Source organism: Bos grunniens, chromosome 6 (genome assembly GCF_055505025.1).
Source record: "Bos grunniens cultivar Pamir isolate PY7600 chromosome 6, Bosgru_T2T1.0, whole genome shotgun sequence".
Taxonomy (NCBI): Eukaryota; Metazoa; Chordata; class Mammalia; order Artiodactyla; family Bovidae; genus Bos; species Bos grunniens.
In genome coordinates, this window is record NC_141170.1 from 34,241,532 (window position 1) to 34,268,999 (window position 27,468).

At 37.8% G+C, this 27,468-nt stretch overlaps 1 protein-coding gene across 6 annotated transcripts in view; it reads left to right on the forward strand.

Moving 5' to 3' along the window:
* Positions 1-25,903, forward strand: part of TMPRSS11A (transmembrane serine protease 11A) — a 63,417-nt gene extending 37,514 nt beyond the window's left edge. For 3 of the 6 annotated variants that reach the window (XM_086405572.1, XM_086405574.1, XM_086405576.1), the window contains 5 exons: positions 3,367-3,405; positions 5,324-5,495; positions 17,829-18,088; positions 22,535-22,677; positions 24,575-25,903. In XM_086405572.1, the coding sequence (XP_086261698.1) occupies positions 3,367-3,405; positions 5,324-5,495; positions 17,829-18,088; positions 22,535-22,677; positions 24,575-24,736 (776 nt within the window). In that variant the 3' untranslated portion in view covers positions 24,737-25,903. The remainder of the gene's footprint in view (positions 1-3,366; positions 3,406-5,323; positions 5,496-17,828; positions 18,089-22,534; positions 22,678-24,574) is intronic. The other 3 variants (XM_086405575.1, XM_086405573.1, XM_086405577.1) reach the window with 1 other exon arrangement.
* Positions 25,904-27,468: the final 1,565 nt, after the last annotated feature.

Below are 27,468 nucleotides of genomic sequence, written 5' to 3' on the forward strand. Positions count from 1 at the left end.
GAGAAACAAATGAATCGAGGTTGTGAAATAGTGGAAGTTCTGATAAGTTACAAGATGTGTTCTACATAATTTTAAATAACCAGTTAATTTGGAAGGAACTTAAAAGCCTGAGCTATCTGAAACCAGAAATGAAGCATGAAGTGGTCATCAGGTATCTGGGCTTTTTGTTTCTTATAGGTCAGCTTGTGACCTGTAGTCTGTTTTAATGTCTATAGTACATTAAAGGGCAGGATGTGCTGATGAAGAACCTGATTTGAGAGTTACCTGATTCTAACTCTACTGAGTCACTACAGGACTACCCAAGTTCTGGAAAGGACTTGTATTTACAAAGTCCACCAAAGGGCTACCATGCCTTGTCCTCCACTTTCTCATCTATAATCTTGCAAATATAATATTTGTTCTTCCTGAAGTCACAGAAATATCAAGAGGTGGGAGGGGGGTTCAGGAAGGGGAATACATGTACACCTGTGGCAGATTCACGTTGATGTATGGCAAAACCAATACAATACTGTAAAGTAAAAAAAAAAAAGAAATGTTAGTAAGTTACAAAAAAAAGAATATATACAAGGAAACAGAAAATATAATATTGAACATATAGGCTATTAGAAAGCTAGAAAATTGTGCATATGCTTTGGAAACCTGAAAACATTAATGCAAATAATTGGTAGTAGAAAAACCTAGAAGCCCGAATGTTTCCAAATTTCCAAATGTGAAAAGAGCAGCATTTACTAGTAATTAGGAAAGACTCACTTGGTAGAAAACTGATTAGAATCCTAAGGCAATCCTTGTAGACAAAAAAACTGCTCTCCAGCAATACTTAATTTGGGGGATTTCAAATGAATGGAAAATTGCAGAAATTCTAGACAAAGTCTAGAAATAACATTGCAGCCCCAGATTTATCCATAATCTGGCAAGAATCTGTGTTTTGGTTTGACAAATAACAGTGCAGTATGCGCCCTTCCTGTGATGTGATGTCAGAACAAAACTAATATCGACTCCTTTGAATTGCAAATGCCATGGATGTGGAAGAGCTGCTCATCACCCATGGGCTGTTGATGTGGGCCCCAGTCCTCACCATTTTACTTGTAGTGTGTTCAGCCCTGAATACCATTACTGTCAACTCAGAAGTGTGTTAGAGGGTCATGTTCAAAACTAAGGTGTTAGTGTTTGTTTTCACTCCTACACATAGAAAGTAAAACCATTTTGTCAAAATTGGTAATTTGCAATAGTCAGTCACTTGTATATGGGCAGTTTATTTCCAGGTATAATCATTCTGTATAAAATTCTTTCCTCGAAAATCCAATGAAACTCCCAACTATTACATGTACCCTGGTCTCATTCCTGGAAAGGGCTGAGTTGCATTTTGCTCAAACTAAGCAGAAGAAGCTCTAACTGAAGAATTCTAAATTTATACCATTGTAATGCATTACTAACATGGGGCATATTCAAATACCTCATTTTATTTCACTTCACTTTATTGCACTTCACAGATGCTGTGTTTTTACAAATTGAAGGTTTGTGGCAATTCTGTGTCAGATGATAGTTAGCATGCTTTAGCAGTAAAGTACTTTTTAATTAAGGTATGTATATTGCCTTTTAGGACATAATGCACACTTAATGGACTACAGAATGGTGTAAACATAAACTTTTAAATGCACTGAGAAACAAAAAATATTTTGACCTGCCTTATTGTGATATTTGCCTATTGCAGTGGTCTCAAACTGAACCCACAAAATCTCCAAAGTATGCTTATAATTTAAAAAAATAAAACAAGAAATTTACTACCTTAAAACTACATTTGACCAAAAATTGAGTTTCTTCTATAAATAAAGACTGAGGATCTGTACTGAGCAACTGATTCTTCACTATATAATGATTTAGTCATGCCTTTTATGAGTTTATTGGATATTCTCCAGAGCTCCCACTTTGTATAGTTCATCATCATTAGTTTCCCAAGTGAAATTTATAGAAGGTAAGTGGAAAGAAACATTCTTATTATGCATAATGGGAAGTTAAATGTAGAGAATAGGAGTCTGAGACATGTAGCACTGGTAGAAATAAGTAAAACCATCCATCCTCATTCTACCTATTAAGCACTTTTATTTTGAAAACCATCCCACTTTTCATACAACCATTCATCAACTTAATTTTATTTATTTTTTAAATTTTATTTTATTTTTAAACTTTACATAATTGTATTAGTTTTGCCAAATATCAAAATGAATCCATCACAGGTATACATGTGCTCCCCATCCTGAACCCTCCTCCCTCCTCCCTCCCCATACCATCCCTCTGGGTCGTCCCAGTGCACTAGCCCCAAGCATCCAGTATCGTGCATTGAACCTGGACTGGCATCTCGTTTCATACATGATATTTTACATGTTTCAATGCCATTGTCCCAAATCTTCCCACCCTCTCCCTCACCCCCAGAGTCCATAAGACTGTTCCATACATCAGCGCATCAACTTAATTTTAAATGTTTGTATTTCCTTTATCAGGTTACCAACTTTGTTGGAAATGACAGAATTTTATCTTAGATTCTGTCCAATAATTAGCCTCTACCAGTATCCAGCAGGTGTTTGATAACAATATATAGTAGTTTATTCCTCAGGGAGGGGAACATTTTGATAATTTAAGAACTGTGTTTTAGAAGTATTTTAAATATACTTTCTGTGGTAGTTTTCAAAGTTTGTTTTTTTTCATCCTTAAACCCTTGCACCAAAGAAAGGCTTATGTGAAATCTTAAACAGAAGAGATAAAAGCAGACTTGTTCTAGTTGAGGCTGAGTTTGAACCTAAAGACTCCATCAGTTGTTCCCTCTTTCCCTACTTTCTCTATATACTTAAGTAAAATCCAAAGATTTATCCTAAGCCATTGGAAAGCCACTGTTCTGTATTACTACAAATGATTTGTGGGTTTTGATTATGTATATTTGAGCCTTAATCATTCACTGCTTATTGCCTATATGTGCAGTGCTTAGTCACTCAGTCGTGTCCGACTCTTTGCGACCCCATGGACGGTAGCCCACCAGGCTCCTCTGTCCATGGGAACTCTCCAGGCAAGAATACTGGACTGGGTTGTCATGCCCTCCTCCAGGGGATCTTCCCAACTCAGGGAATGAACCCAGATCTCCCACAGTGCAGGAGAATTCTTTGCCATCCGAGCCACCAGGAAAGCCTAGAGATTGCCTATAAATCTCTACCAAAACCATACATATATCCTGTTATATCAGCTGTTTTCCTGACTCATCCATACGCTCAAATTTCTGTACTCCATATATGATGAATATTCTCTGATAATTTCTGGTCATTGAGACCAACTAGGAGAATATCAAATTATCATTCTTTGTTCTATCTTGTTTTTCAGCAATGAGCTCATCAACAGGGAAGCTAACTGTCCAAGCATGTAAGTCTAGTTAGCTTATAAACACAAGTTCCATTTCCATCTCAGAAAGGATAATATCTTCAAATATTAGCTCATAATTTCCCACTCATTTTCCACATTTTCTTTTGGAGAGAATAACAATTGTGTAACAAATGAAAATACTTTTTTTTCCCTAACTCTAAAATCAACCTTTTTTGTCATCTTCAAGAAAAATATTTTACATGGTGGAAATCTAGGAGCAATTTGAAGAAATTTTATATTTCTGATTTGGAATAAATGGACTTGCCTTGATAATTTTTAAATGCTACTAATTATGCTTTCTACTGAGAAGTAAAATAATGAGAAAATGATAAGTGGAAAAGAGATAGACCCCTTTACTTGTGATTGTCTATACAATTTACTGATCATACTCGTCTTCATGGTTGACAGCAGCTCTACTCACTCACTTCATATTATCACTTGCTTCATATCACTGTGGCCTAAATTTTGAAAGAATTTTTTTTAAGTGGTGATGACTTTGAGCAAAGGTGTTCATTCATTTTCATCTGTCTTGCAAATATACTATATATTTTTATTCATTCAATAAATATCCTTTTAAAATCTACCAAGTGCCAGAAAGTGAATACAAGTGTCACTAAGACATGATTCCTCCTCTAAAATTAAGGGTTTGAATTTAGAGGAAAACATAAATAAATCAGGAAATGTTAAAACAGTGTGATAAATGCTATGACAGAGATAGTGCAGTGAAAGTCAATCACAGAGTCAGCTAACCTGACTTGGTCTTGTGGGGTCTGAAAGTAATCCTTGAGACAGGAGAAAGGAAGGACCACACAAATCAAGTGATAAGTGGGATGAATGTCCTGGGCAGGGAGAATAGTATGTAAAAATGTCTCTAGAAAAGCAAGAATATGATCACTTCTTATAAATGAAAAATGTCAGTGTGGCTGTAATATAGGATTGGGGTTTGGGGACATGAGAAAGGGGTATGATTAATAGTCATCAAGGACCAGAATCATGCTAAAACATTTCAACTTTATCTGGAATGAAAAGTCACTAAAGGGTTTTAGACACAACAGAAAGGCCACTCGGGTTCCAGGGTGGAGAATGGATTGGAGGAGCAACACTGGAGGCAAGGAGATGATCAGGGAAGCTGTTGCAGTCCTCCAGGTGAGAAAAACAGTAGTCTAAACTAGAGATGGCAGTGATGGGGATTTCTAAACGACCGGCCACAGTAGCAGTGTCATCAGTACCAGTAAAGTGAATTTCCTCTTTGATACCTAATTTTTTGGAATAAAAATTGAACCTACCATATTTTATTTATTAGCAGCATGCTTTAAACAGGCTTCATTCTTAGCAGGAATCCTAAGCAGCAAACTAATCTCTGATCTGACACACATAATAGAGTACTTATTTATCCCCACCTATAGTGAATGTGATATTTATGTGGCAATATAGAGTCCTCCATCCTAAAGAGCAAGAGACTGGTCATGATGCATTAACCATGCCACTTGAGGAACTAGTCACTCAGAAAAGTGTATGAGAGAAGGAGTTCCAAGGAATTGGCAATTACTTCTCTGATCAGTTCTTCTGGTGAGGACTTTTATGTCAAAATAACATGGTGGGATCACCTAAAACTAGGAAACAATAATCTTAGTAGGAGCTCCCAGAACATCTGGATAATTGACACTGCAAGTCCTCAAGACATACACTTTGAGTTGTGTCGATACTTCTCAGACTTATGTAGCTTCAGTGGGCAATGTATATCCATTCTATAAATAGAGGGAGTGAGCAAAACATCAATGAGGAGAAGGTGGATATTAATATTGTACATGTTTATATAATGACTGATGGAAACATTGCACTGCAGCACTCTACTAATTTCTCTGTATCAAGAGTTATAGAGACATTTCTTATAATTTAACAATCGCATCTCTTTCAGGTTGTGGTAAACGAGTTGTTCCATTAGTAAGCAACAGAATAATGTCCGGAGAGATCGCAGGCAAGGCTGCCTGGCCTTGGCAAGCTTCTCTTCAGCATAATAAAATACATCAGTGTGGGGCCACCTTGATTAGTAATACTTGGCTTGTTACTGCAGCGCACTGCTTTAAGAAGTAAGTGATTGATGTTACTACTACTTAAAAAACCATCTGAGTTTTATTGTCTTCTAAGTAATAATCAACATTCCCAAGTATTGCTGAGGTAAAATAAGAAAAGCATCTTTCACGTCTTTTTCTAAAGTATAGTGTTGTACTTGAACTTATTTGTAAAGTTCCTAGGGGGAGTAGTCACAATCCTGCTGCTGCTGCTGCTGCTGCTAAGTCGCTTCAGTCGTGTCCGACTCTTCGCGACCCCATGGACTGCAGCCTACCAGGCTCCTCTGCCCATGGGATTTTCCGGGCAAGAATACTGGAGTGGGTTGCCATTGCCTTCTCCGAGTCACTATCCTAGTATATGCTAATCAGGTGCTTAGGGTTTTAAATAAAGAAATTATGGCTAAAGAAGGTTTGGATATAACACTGATGGTGAAAATGTAAATTGGTGCAGCCAGTATGAAAAACACTATGGAAGTTCCTTTAAAAAAAAAAACTAAAAATTGAGTTGCCACATGATCTAGCAATCCCACTCCTGGGCATATATCCAGAGAAAACCCTAATTCTAAAAGATACACGCACCCCATGTTCATTGCAACACTACTTACAGTAGTGCCAAGACACGGAAGCAACCTAAATGTCTGTCAACAGATGAGTGGATAAAAAAGATGTAGTATATATGTACAATGGACTAGTATTCAGCCATAAAAAAAGAATGAAATAATGGCATTTGCAGCAACATAGATGGACCTAGAGATTATCATACTAAGCAAAGTAAGTCAGAGAAAGACAAATATCATATGATGTCACTTATATGTGAAATCTTTAAAAAGATACAGATGAACTTATTTACAAAACAGAAGCAGACTCACAGACATACAAAACAAACCTACAGTTATCAAACAGGAAAAGTGGGGAGGGATAAATTAAGACTTTGGTATTAACAGATACTCACTACCATATATAAAATAGATAAACAACAAAGACCTACTGTGTAGCACAAAGAGCTATATTCAATGACTTGTAATAACTTACAGTGTAAAAGAATCTGAAAAAAGAATATATATAACTGAATCATTTGATGCATTTCCAAAACATTTTGAGTGAGTAAAAGTCATTCAGTTGTGTCTGACTCTCTACAGCCCGCCAGGTTCCTCTGTCCACAGGGATTCTCCAGGCAAGAATACTGGGAATTACCATACCCTCCTCCAAGGGATCTTCCCAACCCAGGGATCGAACCCAGGTCTCCCACATTGCAGGCGGATTCTTTACTGTCTGAGCCACCAGGGAAGCCCAAAATATTATACATCAAATATAATTCAATCATTTTTTAAAAAAGAAATAATTAGGTGGATAAACAAGTATCTATATGCACAGCATCTGTATCTCTGCCTATTCCTCTTCAATGATGTTAGTTCAGTTAATTAGTTAAGGAACATTAGTCAGTTCAGTTCAGACGCTCAGTCATATCTGGTTCTTTGAGACCCCATGGACTGTAGCATTCCAGTCTTTCCTGTCCATCACCAACTCCTGGAGCTTGCTCAAACTCATATCCATTAAGTTGGTGATGCCATTCAACCATCTCATCCTCTGTCATCCCCTTCTCCTCCTTCAATCTTTCCCAGCATCAGGCAGGATCTTTTCTAAGGAGTCAATTCTTTGCATCAGGTGGTCAAAGTACTGGAGCTTCAGCTTCAATATTAGTCCTTCCAATTAATAGTCAGGACTGATTTCCTTTTGGATTGACTGGTTTGATCTCCTTGCAGTCCAAGGGACTCTCAAGAGTCTCCTCCAACACCACAGTTCAAAAGCATCAAGTAAGTCTTCAGCATTCAGCTTTCTTTATGGTCCAACTCTCACATCCATACTTGACTACTGGAAACACCATAGCCTTGACTAGATGGACCTTTTTTGCTCTCTAGGTTGGTCATAGTTTCTCTTCCAAGGAGCAAGTGTCTTTTAAATTCATGGCTGTACTCACCATCTGCAGTGATTTGGGAACCCAAGAAAATAAAGTCTCTCACTATTTCCATTGTTTCCCCATCTATTTGCCATGAAGTGATGGGACCGGATGCCATGATCTTAGTTTTCTGAATGTTGAGTTTTAAGCCAGCTTTTTCACTCTCCCCTTTCACTTTCATCAAGAGGCTCTTTAGTTCTTCACTTTCTGCCATAAGGATGGTGTCATCTGCATATCTGAGGTTATTGATATTTATACCAGCAATCTTGATTCCAGCTTGTGCTTCATCCAGCCTGGCATTTCACATGATGCACTCTGCATATACGTTAAATAAGCAGGGTGACAATATACAGCCTTGACGTACTCCTTTTTCAATTTGTAACCAGTCTGTTGTTCCATGTCCAATTCTAACTGTTGCTTCTTAACCTGCACACAGATTTGTCAAGAGGCAGGCAAGGAGGTGGATAGTTGCCAAGGAACTTTAATCTTATTATTAATCATAGGTTTTACAGGGAGATGGTATCGAATAAAGAACAGAGAGAGTCAAACAGACATGTGATACTAGGCATATAATTTAAAACATCTAGGCTCTATTTTCCTTAAGTATAAAACAAAGCCTTTACTAGATGACCTCTCATTACTAGATGATCTTTCCATCCCTACATGTGCCATGATCCACCAGCTTCTCAAGCCGACAAGCTAGAAGTCACTCACAATCATCTCTCATAGGACCTCGACAGCTTTACCTAACCCACTCTTACCTTCTAACAGTCTAGTCTCTGGAAAGAACCAATGTGATTTTTTTTTTTATTTTATTTTATTTTTAAACTTTACAATATTGTATTAGTTTTGCCAAATATCGAAATGAATCCACCACTGGTATACATGTATTCCCCATCCTGAACCCTCCACCCTCCTCCCTCCCCATACCATCCCTCTGGGTCGTCCCAGTGCACTAGCCCCAAGCATCCAGTATTGTGCATTGAACCTGGACTGGTGACCCGTTTCATACATGATATTATACATGTTTCAATGCCATTCTCCCAAATCTTCCCATCCTCTCCCTCTCCCACAGAGTCCATAAGACTGATCTATACATCAGTGTCTCTTTTGCTGTCTCGTACACAGGGTTATTGTTACCATCTTTCTAAATTCCATATATATGCATTAGTATACTGTATTGGTGTTTTTCCTTCTGGCTTACTTCACTCTGTATAATAGGCTCCAGTTTCATCCACCTCATTAGAACTGATTCAAATGAATTCTTTTTAATGGCTGAGTAATACTCCATTGTGTATATGTACCACTGCTTTCTTATCCATTCATCTGCTGATGGACATCTAGGTTGCTTCCATGTCCTGGCTATTGTAAACAGTGCTGCGATGAACATTGGGGTACATGTGTCTCTTTCCCTTCTGGTTTCCTCAGTGTGTATGCCCAGCAGTGGGATTGCTGGATCATAAGGCAGTTCTATTTCCAGGTTTTTAAGGAATCTCCACACTGTTCTCCATAGTGGCTGTACTAGTTTGCATTCCCACCAACAGTGTAAGAGAGTTCCCTTTTCTCCACACCCTCTCCAGCATATATTGCTTGTAGACTTTTGGATCGCAGCCATTCTGACTGGCGTGAAATGGTACCTCATAGTGGTTTTGATTTGCATTTCTCTGATAATGAGTGATGTTGAGCATCTTTTCATGTGTTTGTTAGCCATCTGTATGTCTTCTTTGGAGAAATGTCTATTTAGTTCTTTGGCCCATTTTTTGATTGGGTCATTTATTTTTCTGGAGTTGAGCTGTAGGAGTTGCTTGTATATTTTTGAGATTAGTTGTTTGTCAGTTGCTTCATTTGCTATTATTTTCTCCCATTCTGAAGGCTGCCTTTTCACCTTGCTAATAGTTTCCTTTGTTGTGCAGAAGCTTTTAAGTTTAATTAGGTCCCATTTGTTTATTTTTGCTTTTATTTTCAATATTCTGGGAGGTGGGTCATAGAGATCCTGCTGTGATGTATGTCGGAGAGTGTTTTGCCTATGTTCTCCTCTAGGAGTTTTATAGTTTCTGGTCTTACATTTAGATCTTTAATCCATTTTGAGTTTATTTTTGTGTGTGGTGTTAGAAAGTGGTCTAGTTTCATTCTTTTACAAGTGGTTGACCAGTTTTCCCAGCACCACTTGTTAAAGAGATTGTCTTTAATCCATTGTATATTCTTGCCTTCTTTGTCAAAGATAAGGTGTCCATAGGTGTGTGGATTTATCCCTGGGCTTTCTATTTTGTTCCATTGATCTATATTTCTGTTTTTGTGCCAGTACCATACTGTCTTGATAACTGTGGCTTTGTAGTAGAGCCTGAAGTCAGGTAGGTTGATTCCTCCAGTTCCATTCTTCTTTTTCAAGATAGCTTTGGCTAATCGAGGTTTTTTGTATTTCCATACAAATTGTGAAATTATTTGTTCTAGCTCTGTGAAGAATACCGTTGGTAGCTTGATAGGGATTGCATTGAATCTATAAATTGCTTTGGGTAGCATACTCATTTTCACTATATTGATTCTTCCAATCCATGAACATGGTATATTTCTCCATCTATTAGTGTCCTCTTTGATTTCTTTCACCTGTGTTTTATAGTTTTCTATATATAGGTCTTTAGTTGCTTTAGGTAGATATATTCCTAAGTATTTTATTCTTTCCGTTGCAATGGTGAATGGAATTGTTTATTTAATTTCTCTTTCTGTTTTCTCATTATTAGTGTATAGGAATGCAAGGGATTTCTGTGTGTTGACTTTATATCCTGCAACTTTGCTATAATCATTGATTAGTTCTAGTAATTTTCTGGTGGAGTCTTTAGGGTTTTCTATGTAGAGGATCATGTCATCTGCAAATAGTGAGAGTTTTACTTCTTCTTTTCCAATCTGGATTCCTTTTATTTCTTTTTCTGCTCTGATTGCTGTGGCCAAAACTTCCAGAACTATGTTGAATAGTAATGGTGAAAGTGGGCACCCTTGTCTTGTTCCTGACTTTAGAGGAAATGCTTTCAATTTTTCACCATTGAGGATAATGTTTGCTGTGGGTTTGTCATAGATAGCTTTTATTATGTTGAGGTATGTTCCTTTTATTCCTGTTTTCTGGAGAGTTTTTATCATAAATGGATGTTGAATTTTGTCAAAGGCTTTCTCTGCATCTATTGAGATAATCATATGGTTTTTATTCTTCAATTTGTTAATGTGGTGTATTACATTGATTGATTTGTGGATATTGAAGAATCCTTACATCCCTGGGATAAAGCCCACTTGGTTATGGTGTATGATCTTTTTAATGTGTTGTTGGATTCTGATTGCTAGAATTTTGTTAAGGATTTTTGCATCTATGTTCATCAGTGATATTGGCCTGTAGTTTTCTTTTTTTGTGTGGGATCTTTGTCAGGTTTTGGTATTAGGGTGATGGTGGCCTCATAGAATAAGTTTGGAAGTTTACCTTCCTCTGCAATTTTCTGGAAGAGTTTGAGCAGGATAGGTGTTAGCTCTTCTCTAAATTTTTGGTAGAATTCAGCTGTGAAGCCGTCTGGACCTGGGCTTTTGTTTGCTGGAAGATTTTTGATTACAGTTTCAATTTCCGTGCTTGTGATGGGTCTGTTAAGATTTTCTATTTCTTCCTGGTCGAGTTTTGGAAAGTTGTACTTTTCTAAGAATTTGTCCATTTCTTCCACGTTGTCCATTTTATTGGCATATAATTGTTGATAGTAGTCTCTTCTGATCCTTTGTATTTCTGTGTTGTCTGTTGTGATCTCTCCATTTTCATTTCTAATTTTATTGATTTGATTTTTCTCCCTTTGTTTCTTGATGAGTCTGGCTAATGGTTTGTCAATTTTATTTATCCTTTCAAAGAACCAGCTTTTGGTTTTGTTTATTTTTGCTATGGTCTCTTTTGTTTCTTTTGCATTTATTTCTGCCCTAATTTTTAAAATTTCTTTCCTTCTACTAACCCTGGGGTTCTTCATTTCTTCCTTTTCTAGTTGCTTTAGGTGTAGAGTTAGGTTATTTATTTGACTTTTTTCTTGTTTCTTAAGGTATGCCTGTATTGCTATGAACTTTCCCCTTAGGTCTGCTTTTACAGTGTCCCACAGGTTTTGGGTTGTTGTGTTTTCATTTTCATTAGTTTCTATGCAAATTTGGATTTCTTTTTTTATTTCTTCTGTGATTTGTTGGTTATTCAGCAGCATGTTGTTCAGCCTCCATATGTTGGAATTTTTAATAGTTTTTCTCCTGTAATTAAGATCTAATCTTACTGCATTGTGGTCAGAAAAGATGTTTAGAATGATTTCTATTTTTTTGAATTTACCAAGGCTAGATTTATGGCCCAGGATGTGATGTATCCTGGAGAAGGTTCCATGTGCGCTTGAGAAAAGGTGAAATTCATTGTTTTGGGATGAAATGTCCTATAGATATCAATTAGGTCTAACTGGTCTATTGTATCGTTTAAAGTTTGTGTTTCCTTGTTAATTTTCTGTTTAGTTGATCTATCCATAGGTGTGAGTGGGGTATTAAAGTCTCCCACTATTATTGTGTTATTGTTAATTTCTCCTTTCATACTTGTTAGCATTTGTCTTACATACTGCAGTGCTCCCATGTTGGGTGCATATATATTTATAATTGTTATAACTTTTTCTTGGATTGATCCTTTGATCATTATGTAGTGACCATCTTTGTCTCTTTTCACAGCCTTTGTTTTAAAGTCTATTTCATCTGATATGAGTATTGCTACTCCTGCTTTCTTTTGGTCCCTATTTGCATGGAAAATCTTTTTCCAGCCCTTCACTTTCAGTCTGTATGTGTCCCCTGTTTTGAGATGGGTCTCTTGTAGACAACATATGTAGGGGTCTTGTTTTTGTATTTATTCAGCCAGTCTTTGTCTTTTGGTTGGGGCATTCAACCCATTTACGTTTAAAGTAATTACTGATCAGTATGATCCCGTTGCCATTTACTTTATCGTTTTGGGTTCGAGTTTATACACCATTTTTGTGTTTCCTGTCTAGAGAATATCCTTTAGTATTTGTTGGAGAGCTGGTTTGGTGGTGCAGAATTCTCTCAGCTTTTGCTTGTCTGAGAAGCTTTTGATTTCTCCTTCATATTTGAATGAGATCCTTGCTGGGTACAATAATCTGGGCTGTAGATTATTTTCTTTCATCATTTTAAGTATGTCTTGCCATTCCCTCCTGGCTTGAAGAGTTTCTATTGAAAGATCAGCTGTTATCCTTATGGGAATTCCCTTGTGTGTTATTTGTTGATTTTCCCTTGCTGCTTTTAATATTTGTTCTTTGTGTTTGATCTTTGTTAATTTGATTAACATGTGTCTTGGGGTGTTTTGCCTTCGGTTTATCCTGTTCGGGACTCTCTGGGTTTCTTGGACTTGAGTGATTATTTCCTTCCCCATTTTAGGGAAGTTTTCAACTATTATCTCCTCAAGTATTTTCTCATGGTCTTTCTTTTTGTCTTCTTCTTCTGGGACCCCTATGATTTGAATGTTGTAGCGTTTAATATTGTCTTGGAGGTCTCTGAGATTGTCCTCATTTCTTTTAATTCATTTTTCTTTTATCCTCTCTGATTCATTTATTTCTACCATTCTATCTTCTAATTCACTAATCCTATCTTCTGCCTCTGTTATTCTATTATTTGTTGCCTCCAGAGTGTTTTTAATTTCATTTATTGCATTATTCATTATATATTGACTTTTTTATTTCTTCTAGGTCCTTGTTAAACCTTTCTTGCATCTTCTCAATCCTTGTCTCCAGGCTATTTATCTGTGATTCCATTTTAGTTTCAAGATTTTGGATCAATTTCACTATCATTATTCGGAATTCTTTATCAGGTAGATTCCCTATCTCTTCCTCTTTTGTTTGGTTTGGTGGGCATTTATCCTGTTCCTTTACCTGCTGGGTATTCCTCTGTCTCTTCATCTTAAATTGCTGAGTTTGGGGTGTCCTTTCTGTATTCTGGCAGTTTGTGGAGTTCTCTTTATTGTGGCGTTTCCTCACTGTGTGTGGGTTTGTACAGGTGGCTTGTCAAGGTTTCCTAGTTAGGGAAGCTTGTGTCGGTGTTCTGGTGGGTGGAGCTATATTTCTTCTCTCTGGAGTGCAATGAAGTGTCCAGTAATGAATTATGAGATGTCTATGGTTTGGGGGTGACTTTGGGCAGCCTGTATCTTGGAGCTCAGGGCTGTGTTCCTTTGTTGCTGGAGAATTTGCTTGGTATGTCTTGCCCTGGAACTTATTGGCCCTTGTGTGGTGCTTGGTTTCAGTGTCGGTATGGAGGCATTTGATGAGCTCCTGTCAATTAATGTTCCTTGGAGTCAGGAGTTCCCTGGAGTCAGGGTTTGGACTTAAGTCTCCTGCTTCCGGTTATCGGTCTTATCTTTACAGTAGTTTCAAAACTTCTCCTTCTATACAGCACCACTGATAAAACATCTACATTAAAGATGAAAAGTTTCTCTACTGGGGGGTCACCCAGAGAGGTTCACAGCATTACATGGAGAAGAGAAGAGGGAGGAGGGAGTTAGGGTGACTCGAATGAGATGAGGTGGAATCAATAGAGGAGAGAGTGGGCTAGCCAGTAATCACTTTCTTATGTGCACTCCACAACTGGACTGCTCAGAGATGTTCACGGAATTATACAGAGAAGAGAAGAAGGAGGAAGGAGACAGAGGTGGCCAGGAGGATAAAAGGGGAGAATGAAAAGGAGGGAGACAGATCCAGCCAGTAATCAGTTCCCTAAGTGTTCTCCACCGTCTGGAACACACAGAAATTCACAGAGTTGGGTAGAGTAGAGAGGGGTTAGGGAGGAGACACAGGCAACCTGGTGGAGAAAAAGGAGAGTCCAAAGGGAGAGAGAGCAGTCAAGCCAGTAATCTCGCTCCCTAGTGAAAAATGGGTACTGAAGATTGGGTTCTTAAAGGTACAGAATTGGTAACAAATACATAAAAGCAAAAATTAAAAATCTAGAGTAGAGTTTGGAATTTCAAAAATATGATGTTAAAGGAAAGAAGAAGGAAAAGAAAGAGAGAAAAACCGAACAAACAAAAACAAACAAGGTCACAAAAATTATAAAGAAAATGTAGGTACAAAATTGATAACTAATACCAAAAAGCAAAAGTTAAAAATCTAGAGTAGAGTTTGGAATTTCAAAAATACAATGTTAAAAAAAGAAGAAGGAAAAGAAAGAGAGAAAAAAACAAACAAACAAACAAAAACATACAAAGTCACAAAAATTATAAAGAAAATACAGGTACAAAATTGATAACAAATACCAAAAAGCTAAAATTAAAAATCTAGAGTAGAGTTTGGAATTTCAGATATACAATGTTATATAAAAGAAGAAGAGAAAGAAACAGAGAAAAAAAGAAAAAAAAAATAGTCACAGAAATTATAAAAAAAAACTATAGGTACAAGATTGATAACAAATACCAAAAACCTAAATTAAAAATCTAGAGTAGAGTTTGGAATTTCAAAAATATGATGTTAAAGAAAAGAAGAAAAAAAAAGAAAAGAAACAAGGTCAAAAAAATTATAAAAAATATATATATATGAAGTTTGCTTTAAAAAAAATAGGGTCTTTTTTTTTTGCAAAGTAATATGTTATAAAAGTGAAAATTAAAGGAATAATAGAGGACTTAAAAAATTTTTTTTTAATTTAAAAAAAAAAGAAAGAATGATCGTAAAAATAGTAAAAATATATCTAGGACTTTCTCAGGTTTTGTTGTGAGTATTGTGGGTTCAGTTGATTTTTGGCTAGTTCCTTGGTCCGACTTATATTTCTCAAGATCTATAGGCCCCTTCCTATGTAGTCGGTACTAACCACAGGGTTTTAATCTATTGCCTGTAACTTCCAAGGCAGTTCCCTCTGTTATAGCTTCTTCTGTTTGCTGGTCTCTTCAGTGTCTGGTTTCTGCCCTGACACAAAGGGGACAGTGGAGGATACTTTTTTTTTTTTTTTAGGCTCACTTGTTCAGTCGCGCTGTGGGGAGGAAGGGAGGGATGCTGCAAACAAATAACTCTGGCGTGTGCTCACAGTGCCTCAGCCACACTGGGTCTGCCCCCACTCACGGCGCGTGTAGCCTCCCTGCCCACACTGCTCAGGCTCTAGGTTGCTCTGCTGGGAACCATCCGTGGCCGGCCTTGGGCTGCCTGCACCTCCCAGGTCCAAGCTGCTCAGGTTCAGGCACTCGGGTAGTCCTCAGAGGCCCAGACTCTCTTGGGCCTGCGTTTTGTGCCCTTCCCAGGTCCGAGCAGCTCAGGTGATGAGGTGTTTGGCGAGGGCGATTGCTGCGACTTATTGCCTCCCCGCCGCTCGGTTATCTAGGTGTACAACCAGCACACCTTCTCAGGAAGATGTTGACCGCCCAGACCCCCAAGAAGTTTTAGTTAGCAAAGAAGCCTGCTTATAGTTTTATAAATAATGTCTCTCTGGGGCTGCGATTGCCCCCTTCCAGCTTTGCCTGCCTGTCCCCGGAGGGTGATGGTCTGCAGCCAGCTATCTCTGTTCAGTCCTTTGTTCTGTGCGCGGGCCTGGTGGTGTCTTAGATTAGGGCTGGCTTTTCACATGGTAGATATCCCACAGTCTGGTTTGCTAGCCCAAATTATTTCGCTCAGATAGCGCTCTGGGTATCAGGACAGATCCTTACTCTAAGCGATGCAGCCCGCGCCGCGCCTCCCTGCCCAGCCCCCGCTTGCTAGTGGCGTGTGTAGGCGTCTGCGCTGCTTCTCCACTGGGGGAGTTACCGTAGGGCTCGCAATCTGCAGGTTTTAATTGTTTATTTATTTTTCCCCCCTTTATGTTGCCCTCTGTGCTTCCAAGGCTCGGCACAGATTCGGCAGTTAGGTTTCCTGGTGTTTGGAAACTTCTCTCTTTTTAAGACTCCCTTCCCGGGACAGAACTCCGTCCCTCCCTCTTTTGTCTCTTTTTTTGTCTTTTATATTTTTTCCTACCTCCTTTCGAAGACTTGGGCTGCTTCTCTGGGTGCCTGATGTCTTCTGCCGGCATTCAGAAGTTGTTTTGTGGAATTTACTTGGCGTTTAAATGTTCTTTTGATGAATTTGTGGGAGAGAAAGTGTTCTCCCCATCCTACTCCTCTGCCATCTTCTCCCCAAGTTCTCCCAATGTGATTTTTTAATGTAATTGAGAGTACATTACTCTCAGTTAAAATCATCCAGGGAATTCCCATATTATTTGAATAAAATTTAAGCACTTTATTCAAGACCTATTTGTTGTCATTCAGTTGCTATGTTCTACTCTTTGCAACCCCATAGACTGCAGCATGCCAGGCTTCCCTGTCCTTAGCTATCTCTCCCAAAGTTTACTCAAACTCATGTCCATTGAGTCATTGATGCCATACAACCATCTCACCCTCTGTTGCCCTCTTCTCTCCCTGTTCTCAATCTTTCCCAACATCAAGGTCTTTTCCGGTGAGCCATCTGTTCGCATCAGGTGGCCAAAGTCTTGGAGCTTCAGCTTCAGCATCAGTCCTTCCAATGAATATTCAGGGTTGATTTCCTTTAGGATTGACTGGTTTGATCTTCTTGCAATCCAGGGGACTCTCAAGAGTCCTCCCCAGCACCATAATTTTAAAGCATCAGTTCTTCCACACTCAACCTTCCTTATGGTCCAACTCTCACATCCATACATGACTATTGGAAAAACCATAGCTTTGATTATCTGGACCTTTGTTGGCAAAGTGATGTCTCTGCTTTTTAATATGCTGTCTATGTTTGTCATAGCTTTTCTTCCAAGGAGCAAGCATCTTTTGATTGACGTACAAAACACTCTAAAATCTGGCCCCTGCCTACCTCGCCAACCTCATTTCCCATCATTCTTCCTTTGTTTCCTGAACTGCAGCCAGTCTCTTCTTGGGATATTTGCCTGAAAACTTATCCCATCTTCCCATAGCTGACTGCTCATCAACCATGTCTCAACCCAAGTGCCATATCCACTGCCCTATTTACAGTCCTTATCACTGCTGTAAGTTATTGATCTAGTCATTCGTTTTGCTCTTTTTCCTTCCCTGGAATCAAATGTACCCACCAGCAGGGGCTTTTCTGACTTGTTCACCACTTTATTCCTGGCACTTCAAATAAGGTTCAACATGTAGATGATCAATAAATATTTACTGAAGAAATGAATGAACAACATTTTATAGGCTTTACAGCTCTAAAATTCAATAATTCTGTACTGGATTCCAGCTCGAAGATGCTCTTCATATATATTTTATCTTTCAAAATAGTAGCAGTAGACTATATGGTCAAAGAAAGCTATCATTGAATCCAAGTGTATTAGGGTGGAATTTTCTTTTTTTATTAACCTACATGCAATTATTGTAATGCAATTCATATATTCTGTTACTATCTAAACTTTTCCAGTAAAGCAAACCCACATCAGTGGACTGTTAGCTTTGGAACAAAAATCAACCCTCCATTAATGAAAAGAAACATCAAAAGAATTATCGTCCATGAGAGGTACAGCTCCCCAGCAAGAGAGTACGACATTGCTGTTGTGCAGTTCTCTCCCAGAGTCTCCTTTACTGATGACATCCGTCGAATTTGTTTGCCAGAAGCCTCTGCGTCCTTCCAACCAAATTCAACTGTCTATATCACAGGATTTGGAGCACTTTTTTATGGTGGTGGGTATCTAAAAATGAATCACGGAGCTCTAAGCTCTATTCATGGCAATGTTATTTAATGTCCATCAGTAATATCCTGTCAGACTTTTCCACACAGTTTGGATTAGGGCTCTTGTTTTGCAAGTGACAGAAGCTCAACCCAAATTAACTAAAGTAAAAAATAATAATAATATGGCAAATTTGACCTTTGTAATTTGGAATTAAGAGGTGATATGAGTCTGGCTTCAGGTATGTGTGAATTCAGGAGTTTGTGTAATGTCATCAGGCTCTGAATCTCTGAGTTTTTGCACGGGTTGGTTCGGTTTTCCCCAGGTCACCTTCATTACAAGGGATTCTAGCGCCACATAGTGGTGAGGGTGGCCAACAGCAGCTCAGCGTGTACATCTTCACCTAGCTGACGCCAGGGAAGAACACGTCTCTTCCTTTGCCAGAATCTATGTTAATCCCTGAAAAGGTCTCTTTTGGCCCAGCTTGTGTCCAGGGGTACCAGACTGACTGGTTGACTCAATTCTCACTCTTACAACTACAGAAATAAAGGTAGATATGTGATTGGCAGCTTGGTCAGAATCACGCGTAATGAGGGAAAGAGCTCCAACAGGAAAGGCTTCAAGGAAGATATAAAGGGAAAGAAGGTTCCCTCAGAAACACTAAAGTCTATCTCTATGTACCATTACCTATGCAATGCCAGGTATACACTAGATATGCTAAAATACTCATGCCTACCTTCACTCTGACACCTTCACTTTGAGCCTCACCTCTGTGAGCCTCCTCTCTTTTTCACCTGCCCTTCCCCTTAGTTTGCTCCGTCACTTAGTATCACTTTTCTCAGTCACCTCAAAAATGTTTCCTTTGCTCAGCTATAATCTCCAGTTGCAGCAAAATCTGCTTCAGAACTAAAGAGGCTAATTAAGAGTGATTCGGGGTAAGAATACTGTATAGAGACAAATCATCTCTGAAAATAAAGTTTCCACTGACCTCTCTAAAATGATTTAACTTGATATATTAACAATCTCCTAAAAAATAAAATTGGCTTCATGTTTTAAGGTTTTCAAAACATACTCAGACATACTCTGGATTCTGAAATTTGGTCCAGGCGCATACATATAACAACAGCAACAGGGTTTCTTTGACTCTAGGCTTGAGAAGATAAGAAAGGACTTTTTGAGAAAAAAAAAATTCATTCACCGAGCTCTATACAATTTATTGATATACAATAAACTCTAAAGAATAAATCATTAATTCTCATTCTTCACTAAGGAACCAGGAATACCTTTCACTAATGTGGTTGATGATGGGCTTGATGGTCTTTAGATTTTTCTCCAGATGTCCCATGTGGTTTCTTTAAGGTTATATTTCCAATCACAGAAATGATTACCCATAGTTTAATAAGCCCAGGGAGCTATAAGCCTGACAACAATATGTCTTCTCTCTCTCTAATGGATCTTCTCCTAAGATAGAGTTGCATTCTTCATTTGATGAGAGGAGCATCTCAGATTCCCTTTGGCTTGATGGAAAGAAATCATTTCTGACCTGGAGTCTCAGGTTGGCACAGAAATATATCTGCCATAATAGTTTTTGAGTAGCAATACAATCTAATTTATGTAGAACACTATAATTAGCAACAGGATACCTACTTTTTTAAAGCACCAATGGAACATTCACCAAGATAGACTATATCTACGTCTATAAAACATTCTCCGACAAACTTAAAAGAATGGAAATCATATATAGTATGCTCTCTGATGGTAATGCAATCAAACTAAAAACCAGTAACAGAGAGATAATAGAAAAATCTCTAAATGCTTAAAAATTAAACAACACACTTCTAAATAATCCATAGGTAAAAGAGGAAATCTTGAAGATAATTATAAGTATTAATAGAATGAAATGAATGCAGGATGCAGCTAAAACAGTACAGAGACAGGGAAACATAGCAAAATGCATTATAAAATAAGAAAGCTCTCCTTTTAAGACACTAGAAAAGAAGAGAAAATAAACCTAAAATAAATACGAGGAAGGAAATAATATAAGGGTGGCAATGAATATAATAAAAATGAAAAAATGGAGAAAATTGAATTTAAAAACTGATTCCTTGAAAAAAGAGCAATACTTTCTGGGAAATGTCATTAAGCATTCTCACAGTAGTTGAGAAATAGTTGAGGGATGTACAGGATTTGTAGGCTAAACTTTTTATAACTCCTTGCCAATGAGTTTTATTAAAAAGCTATGAATTTATACTGTCACCTACACTGTGCATTTCATCTTACCTTTCCCAGCACTGGGCATGAATTATTTTTAATTGGTAATGTAATAGCCAAAAAAAATTACACTAGTTGTACTCAAAGAACAGAATATCTTGAGCATTTTTAAACATTTTAGCAAATACCTGTCCAGAAAAAATCCTGAATTGACATTCTACAGAAATTAGTGTCCATTATTAGTTTCTGAAAGAGATCAGCCCTGGGGTTTCTTTGGAAGAAATGATGCTAAAGCTGAAACTCTAGTACTTTGGCCACCTAATGTGAAGAGTTGACTCATTGGAAAAGACTCTGATGCTGGGAGGGATTGGGGGCAGGAGGAAAAGGGGACGACAGAGGATGAGATGGCTGGATGGCATCACTGACTCGATGGACGTAAGTCTCAGTGAACTCCGGGTATTGGTGATGGACAGGGAGGCCTGGCGTGCTGGGATTCATGGGGTCGCAAAGAGTCGGACATGACTGAGCGACTGATATGATCTGATTAGTTTTCTACTACTGTGTAACAAATTGCCACAAATTTAACAACTTGAAAGAAAATGCATTTATGATTTCACAGTTTCTATGGGTCAGAAATCCAGACATAGCATAGCTGGCATCTCCTCTCAACATCTCATTAGCAATCAAAGTATTGGCTGGGGTTGAGGTCTCATCTATGACTCTTTTCCAAGCTCACTGGTTGTTGATGGAATTTAGTTTCTTGCACCTACAGAGTTTATGGCAGCTTGCTTCTCCAACACTATTGGGAAAAAGTCTCTGAACTCAGGGAAAGCCTAGTTCAGTTCATTTCAGTCGCTCAGTCATGTCCAACTCTTTATGACCCCTTGGACTGCAGCACTCCAGGCTTCCCTATCCATCAGCAACTACCGGAGCTTGCTCAAACTCAGCATTGAGTTCGTGATGCCACCCAACTATCTCATCCTCTGTCATCCCCTTCTCCTCCTGCCTTCAATCTTTCTCAGCATCAGGGCCTTTTCCAGTGAGTCAGTTCTTCACATCAGGTGACCAAAGTATTGGAGCTTCAGCAGAAGGCCTAAACCCCTTCTAAAAAGGCTTATCTGATTCAGTCAGGCCCATCTTGAATAATTTCCCTTTTAATGAACTCAATATCAAGCTGACTACATCTTAATTAATCTTCAATATTCCCTCACCTGTGTCACAGAATATAACCTAATCATGAGAATGACATCCATTATATTCACAGGTCCCACTTAGACCTAGGGGGAAAGACATCACATAGGAATCTTGGGGATCATAGTAGAATTTTGTCTACTGCAGGGTCAGTTTCCCAACCAGCATGTGGCTGATACAAAGAACCCCTGAATACTTGTTATATTATTGGTTTCTATCATAAATAGTTGTCTTCTGCATTAGTATTGGTTTCTATAACTCAGGCTCTAGTTTATGACCTGGGGTTCCAAAATTATAATACATAATGAAATCATTGCCTTTACCTGTCATTATGTGTGTGAGAGTTCCCCATAAAATATAAAGGATAAAATAAAGATATATAGTTATTTTATCAGGCCAAAACTGTCTAGGCCTACAAAGTTTCTGGGAACAATCTACAAATAAAAACTTATTAAAAAAATAATACCTTCCTAAATATACAAACTGATTGTTTTTAAGTAAAGGTACAAAGGTTTCCCAGAAAAAAAGAAACAAAATGTTTTCTTTGCTAGTATAGATATTTAAAAATGAGATAAAGACAATTTTCATTTACATTTGCCAGAGAATAAATAGAACTTATTTCCTTAAGAACTTCTTACATTAACTTCATCTTGTTTGACAACTTTTGTTGTTGTTCAGTCACTCTGTCATATCCAACTGTTTGCGAAACCACAGACTGCAACGTGCCAGGCTTCCCTGTCTTTCACCATTTCCCAGAGCTTGCTCAAACTCTTGACCATTGAATCAGTGATGCCATTCAACCATCTCATCCTCTGTCATCCCCTTCTCCTCTGGCCTTCTATCTTTCCCAGCATCAGGGTCCTTTCTAATGAGTCGGCTCTTTGCATCAGGTGGCCAAAGTATTGGAGCTTCAGCTTCCACATAAGTCCTTCCAATGAATATTCAAGATTGATTTCCTTTAGGATTGACAACTTTAGTTTGAAATAAAAAGGTCTGCACTTCATTCTAGCTAAGAATACTGCTTGTAAACACTAAAATTACTTTGCTTTTCCTTAAGGGGAATCCCAAAATGATCTTCGAGAAGCCAGACTGAAAATCATAAGTGATGATGTGTGCAAGCAGCCACATGTGTATGGCAGTGATATAAAATTTGGAATGATGTGTGCTGGATATCTGGAAGGAATATATGATGCCTGCAGGGTAGGTGGAGAGAGATTATTTTGATGCCATTAACTCAAAAATATTTTATCTGGCTCAAAAATATTCTATGCTCTTTATATTAGTAAAATACAGAGATTATGTCCATGCAAAAATTTATAAATGCTAATTTCAAACACAAACATTTTAATGTTTTATTAAGCAAAACAAACAAATTAAGCAAAACAAAATAACCAAAAAGCTTCCTTGATGTTATCAAACTAACCAATAAAATTTAATTTTAATATCAGAAATCCAGAGTTTCATAAAGCAGAGTCTCTTTCCTTAAAGAGCTAACATCTAGAAAGGAAATAATCATGAACAATAAACTATGATGTAATAAGTTATATAATAGAGAACAATTTTTTATTTAAAGTATAGTTGATTTACAATACAATGTTAGTTTCAGATGTGGAGAATAAATATTTTTAGCTTGAAGGGAACATCTTTGGAACAAATATGAGAGAGATAATACTTCAATGAGGCCTGAAAGATAAAGAACATTTAGCTGGTTATAGAATAAGCAGAGAATATTATAGAAAAGAGATAAAGCACAGCCATATTATGAAGGTGTGAAATTACAATTCATATTTGAGGCAACTGCAAGTAATCTGTTGGGTCTCAGCCTAAGGAGGATGAGAAGTGAGAAGCAGTTAATGGTGAGGCAGATTAGGTCAAGTTGTATCTAGTCCCCTTTCCAGGGCCCTCCTCTTGTCCAGCATCTGTCCTGCATGTATATTTTCAGACAAATGCATTTGTAACACATGTTTCATCCTGTAGGCACTTGCTTTATAAGTGTTTACAAGAACATGTGGGGGTTCTTGAAAACTCCAAGGAGGTGATTCCATATGGTGAAATGATGGGAATTGTATTGTCATCAGGTGGCAGAAAACTCTGCCCAGAGTCCCACAGATTACACAGCATAGACAACCTCTGTCAGAAAACCAGCAGGGAGTTGTGCAGCACATGGGCTGGGCCAGAGCAGAATCTGGTATACATCTAGGCTAAGAGTGTGGAGGGAGGCAGCTAGCATTCAGGGATTCCAGAGAGAGGTTCAGGCTATGACAGACAAGTGGAAGGTGGCGACTGGAACACAGAGAACCCGGGAATCTAGGCGAATGGTGAGATTAGTGGTAAGTCTCTGGATAGAGTGGTGGTCATAAAATAAAGAGCTTTCACTGCATTGGGGAGCACAGGTAAGATTCCTGCCTTGTGACTGTGCTGTGCATATAAGGCAGCTCTAGGCAGTTCTAGTCATAAAAAAGTTGGGGAAATCATCAAGGAAGGGACTCAGGCACAATGGAAGCAGGAATACAAGGATGGCTACTAGGGTTCATGGGGAGGGGTTTGGTTCATCTGATAAAACGGAAGCCCAGGCACCCTACTTGGAGTCAGGAAAAAAAAAAATCACAGCTTGAAGCCCAGGCACCCTACTTGGAGTCAGGAAAAAAAAAAAAAGTCACAGCTTGACTTTCTGTGTTGTATACTTGAAATCTGCTAAGAGTAGACCTTAAGTATTCTCACCACACACACACACACACACACACACACACACGCACACATACACACCAAGTAACTATGTGAGGTGATGGATGTGTTAATTAACCTGATCATGGTAATCATTTCACAAAGCACATATGTCAAATTATCACAATGTACACTTTAAATATATATGATTTTATTCATGAATTATACATCTATAAAACTGAAAAATAATTTTTAAATGTGGAAATTGAACTTTAAGGCTTTTATAATTACTAAAACCCATGTTTCAATGAATTATCCTGCAGTTGGTAGTCTATAAATATACTTTCTAATAATAAAATATGTGGTTCATCAAAATATCTTAAGTAATGAGTTTCATATTTAATTCATTTTCTTTCTCTTTTTTTCTTTTCAGGGTGATTCTGGGGGACCTTTAGTTGGAAAGGACTTTAAAGATACCTGGTATCTCATTGGAATTGTGAGCTGGGGAGATAACTGTGGTCAAAGGAACAAACCTGGAGTCTACACAAAAGTGACTTATTACCGAAACTGGATTGCTTCAAAAACAGGCCTCTAATGCACTATACAACTTAAACACTGAGAGCTGTATGCAGGTCATACATGCATGAGAATCCATATATTCTGTGGTTGTAGTACAATGAAGTGAGATTAAATGACATGATTTATTTCCAAATCACTTTAATCAACCAAAAAACCCATGGCCAATTTGTAAAGGATTTAAATTTATAAGGTAGTTAGCCAGTTTAGCCTGGTTTGAAAAATACAATAGAGATACTGGGCTTTTTAAGTCAGTGAGCTAGAGTATAGAAGACAAGCAATGCAAATTTTTGAGGATAATCCATAACATTTTTAGGATGTATTTGTTAGGGATGTCTTCTTAAACAAAAAACTTTTTAAATTCTCAGAGTTTAGGAAACCCATGTATAACTTTATCATTTCTTCAGAGCTCACAAATACTTATTTTCCCCTTTTTTTTCTTGTTCTTTCATGTTTTCCAAAGAGATTTTACATATTTTCTATTTATAAATCCATTGGAAGGATTTTAATTTAAAAAAATTATATCTAAGAAACAAAGCATGGTGATAAATTAAGCCAGAGATCTTCTGACCTTTGTCTGCTGTGAAATCTCCCTAATTTTTCAGTTATAAAGATAACATAAAGACACACACATACCCCACACACATGTGCACATACAGAATATCCCTACCTTCAGATATTCACAGAAAAGCATGATTGATAAATATAGACAGCAATTAGCTAGTCAAAAACGTATTTTTGTTTCAAATATTTGGGGGAATGTGATAGTAACTTCATGAGCCGTCCCAAAACAATGGCACAAAAAACTGAACATTTTATAGGTGCATTTACATGCTTTGACCACCAGGGGGAAGTTTTGTAAATTATTGTTAAGGTTAAATGCCTAGAAAAAAATGAAGATTTGTTAATATGTTGAAGAATTAATGAGCATTATCTTTCCACATGGGATTCCCTGATAGCTCAACTGGTAAAGAATCCGCCTGCAATGCAGGAGACCCTGTTTCAATTCCTGGGTTGGGAAGATCCGCTGAAGAAGGTATAGGCTACTCACTCCAGTATAAAAGTTTATTCCTTTGTATTACTGTAGCCAATTGCCTCCTAAGGCTTGTGGCAATAGCCTATTGCAACCATGAAATACCAAGTATTTTTTTCTAATTTAATAAATGCAGATTTTGATGACCTACCATACAGAAGATATGAACAAAGTGCTTTGAAATAGCAAATGAACCCATAAGTGTCGCATGAAGATATTAGGAGAGTCACACTCATGTATTCCATAATATTAATACATTTAGATGATGATTTTGTAGAAACTGTTACTCTGTGTGACAATACTGGTTAGACATCAGGGTTATGCATCATTTACTCATGTAAACCCAAATATAAACCAAGCCATTAGACAATTGAGCTATTTTATAATTCCCATCACACGCTATTGATAAGGCATAAAAATAATCCTAAAATAATCCAAAGGAGATTTAAAATTTACTCACATAAAAATTAATCCATAAGTTAGACTCATAGAATTTGAAGCTCAGAAAACACTACAAGTCCTATAGGCCAGTACACTTAGAGTTCAGAGAACTGAAGCCAGGAAAAGTAAATGATTTAGTAAAGCTGTAGGTAATTTGTATCCCCAGTGGGCCTAGGGCCCAGGGCCTAAGCTAAGCTAAGCTAAGTCACTTCAGTCATGTCCAACTCTGTGCAACCCCATAGACGGCAGCCCACCGCCCAGGCTCCACCGTCCCTGGGATTCTCCAGGCAAGAACACTGGAGTGGGTTGCCATTTCCTTCTCCAATGCATGAAAGTGAAAAGTGAAAGTGAAGTCGCTCAGTCGTGTCTGACTCTTCATGACCCCATGGACTGCAGCCTACCAGGCTCCTCCGTTCACGGGATTTTCCAGGCAAGAGTACTGGAGTGGGGTGCCATTGCCTAGGACCCATCAATTTCACATATCCTTTTGTTACAAAGTATCTTTATGATCATCTATATTATTGAATCATCAGCTGTATAAAAATCTCAGTGAGTTCTACTGAATCTGTTTTAAATTAAGAAACTCAAGAATTTTAAATGAGTGATTCACTTAGGCAGCTGGCTGCCAATTCTCAGAACTCACTTCAGGATAACTCACTTCAGGATAAAGCTACTTCTTCATACATAAAGATATACACAGGCACATGAATTATTCAATATTATGGTGGTAAGAAACAATTTCAATTTCTAGTGTTAAGATTCAAGGAACGACCTTAGAGTTATAACTTTGTGTTTCTAGTCTTGTGAAACATTTAATCCTGGATCACATATAAGCAAATATTGGCATATCATTTAAAATCTAATAATACAGTTGGTGATCAGAGAATTCTACAAATAATATCATTGAATCTGTGTTAGGCCAACTGAATAAATCTTTCTTTCAACTTTTGTTTAAAAATTACATTTCTTTTAATTAACTAGTTTGGGTCACTCAACCTAGTTTGGGACCTAACAGAAGCAGAAGATATTAAGAAGACGTATCAAGAATACACAGAAGAACTGTACAAAAAAAGATATTCAAGACCCAGATAATCACAAAGTGTGATCACCAACCTAAAGCCAGACATTCTGGAATGCGAAGTCAAGTGGGCCTTAGGAAGCATCACTAGGAACAAAGCTAGTGGAAGTGATGGAATTCCAGTTGAGCTATTTCAAATCCTAAAAGATGATGCTGTGAAAGTGCTGCACTCAATATGCCAGCAAAAAATCTGGAAAAC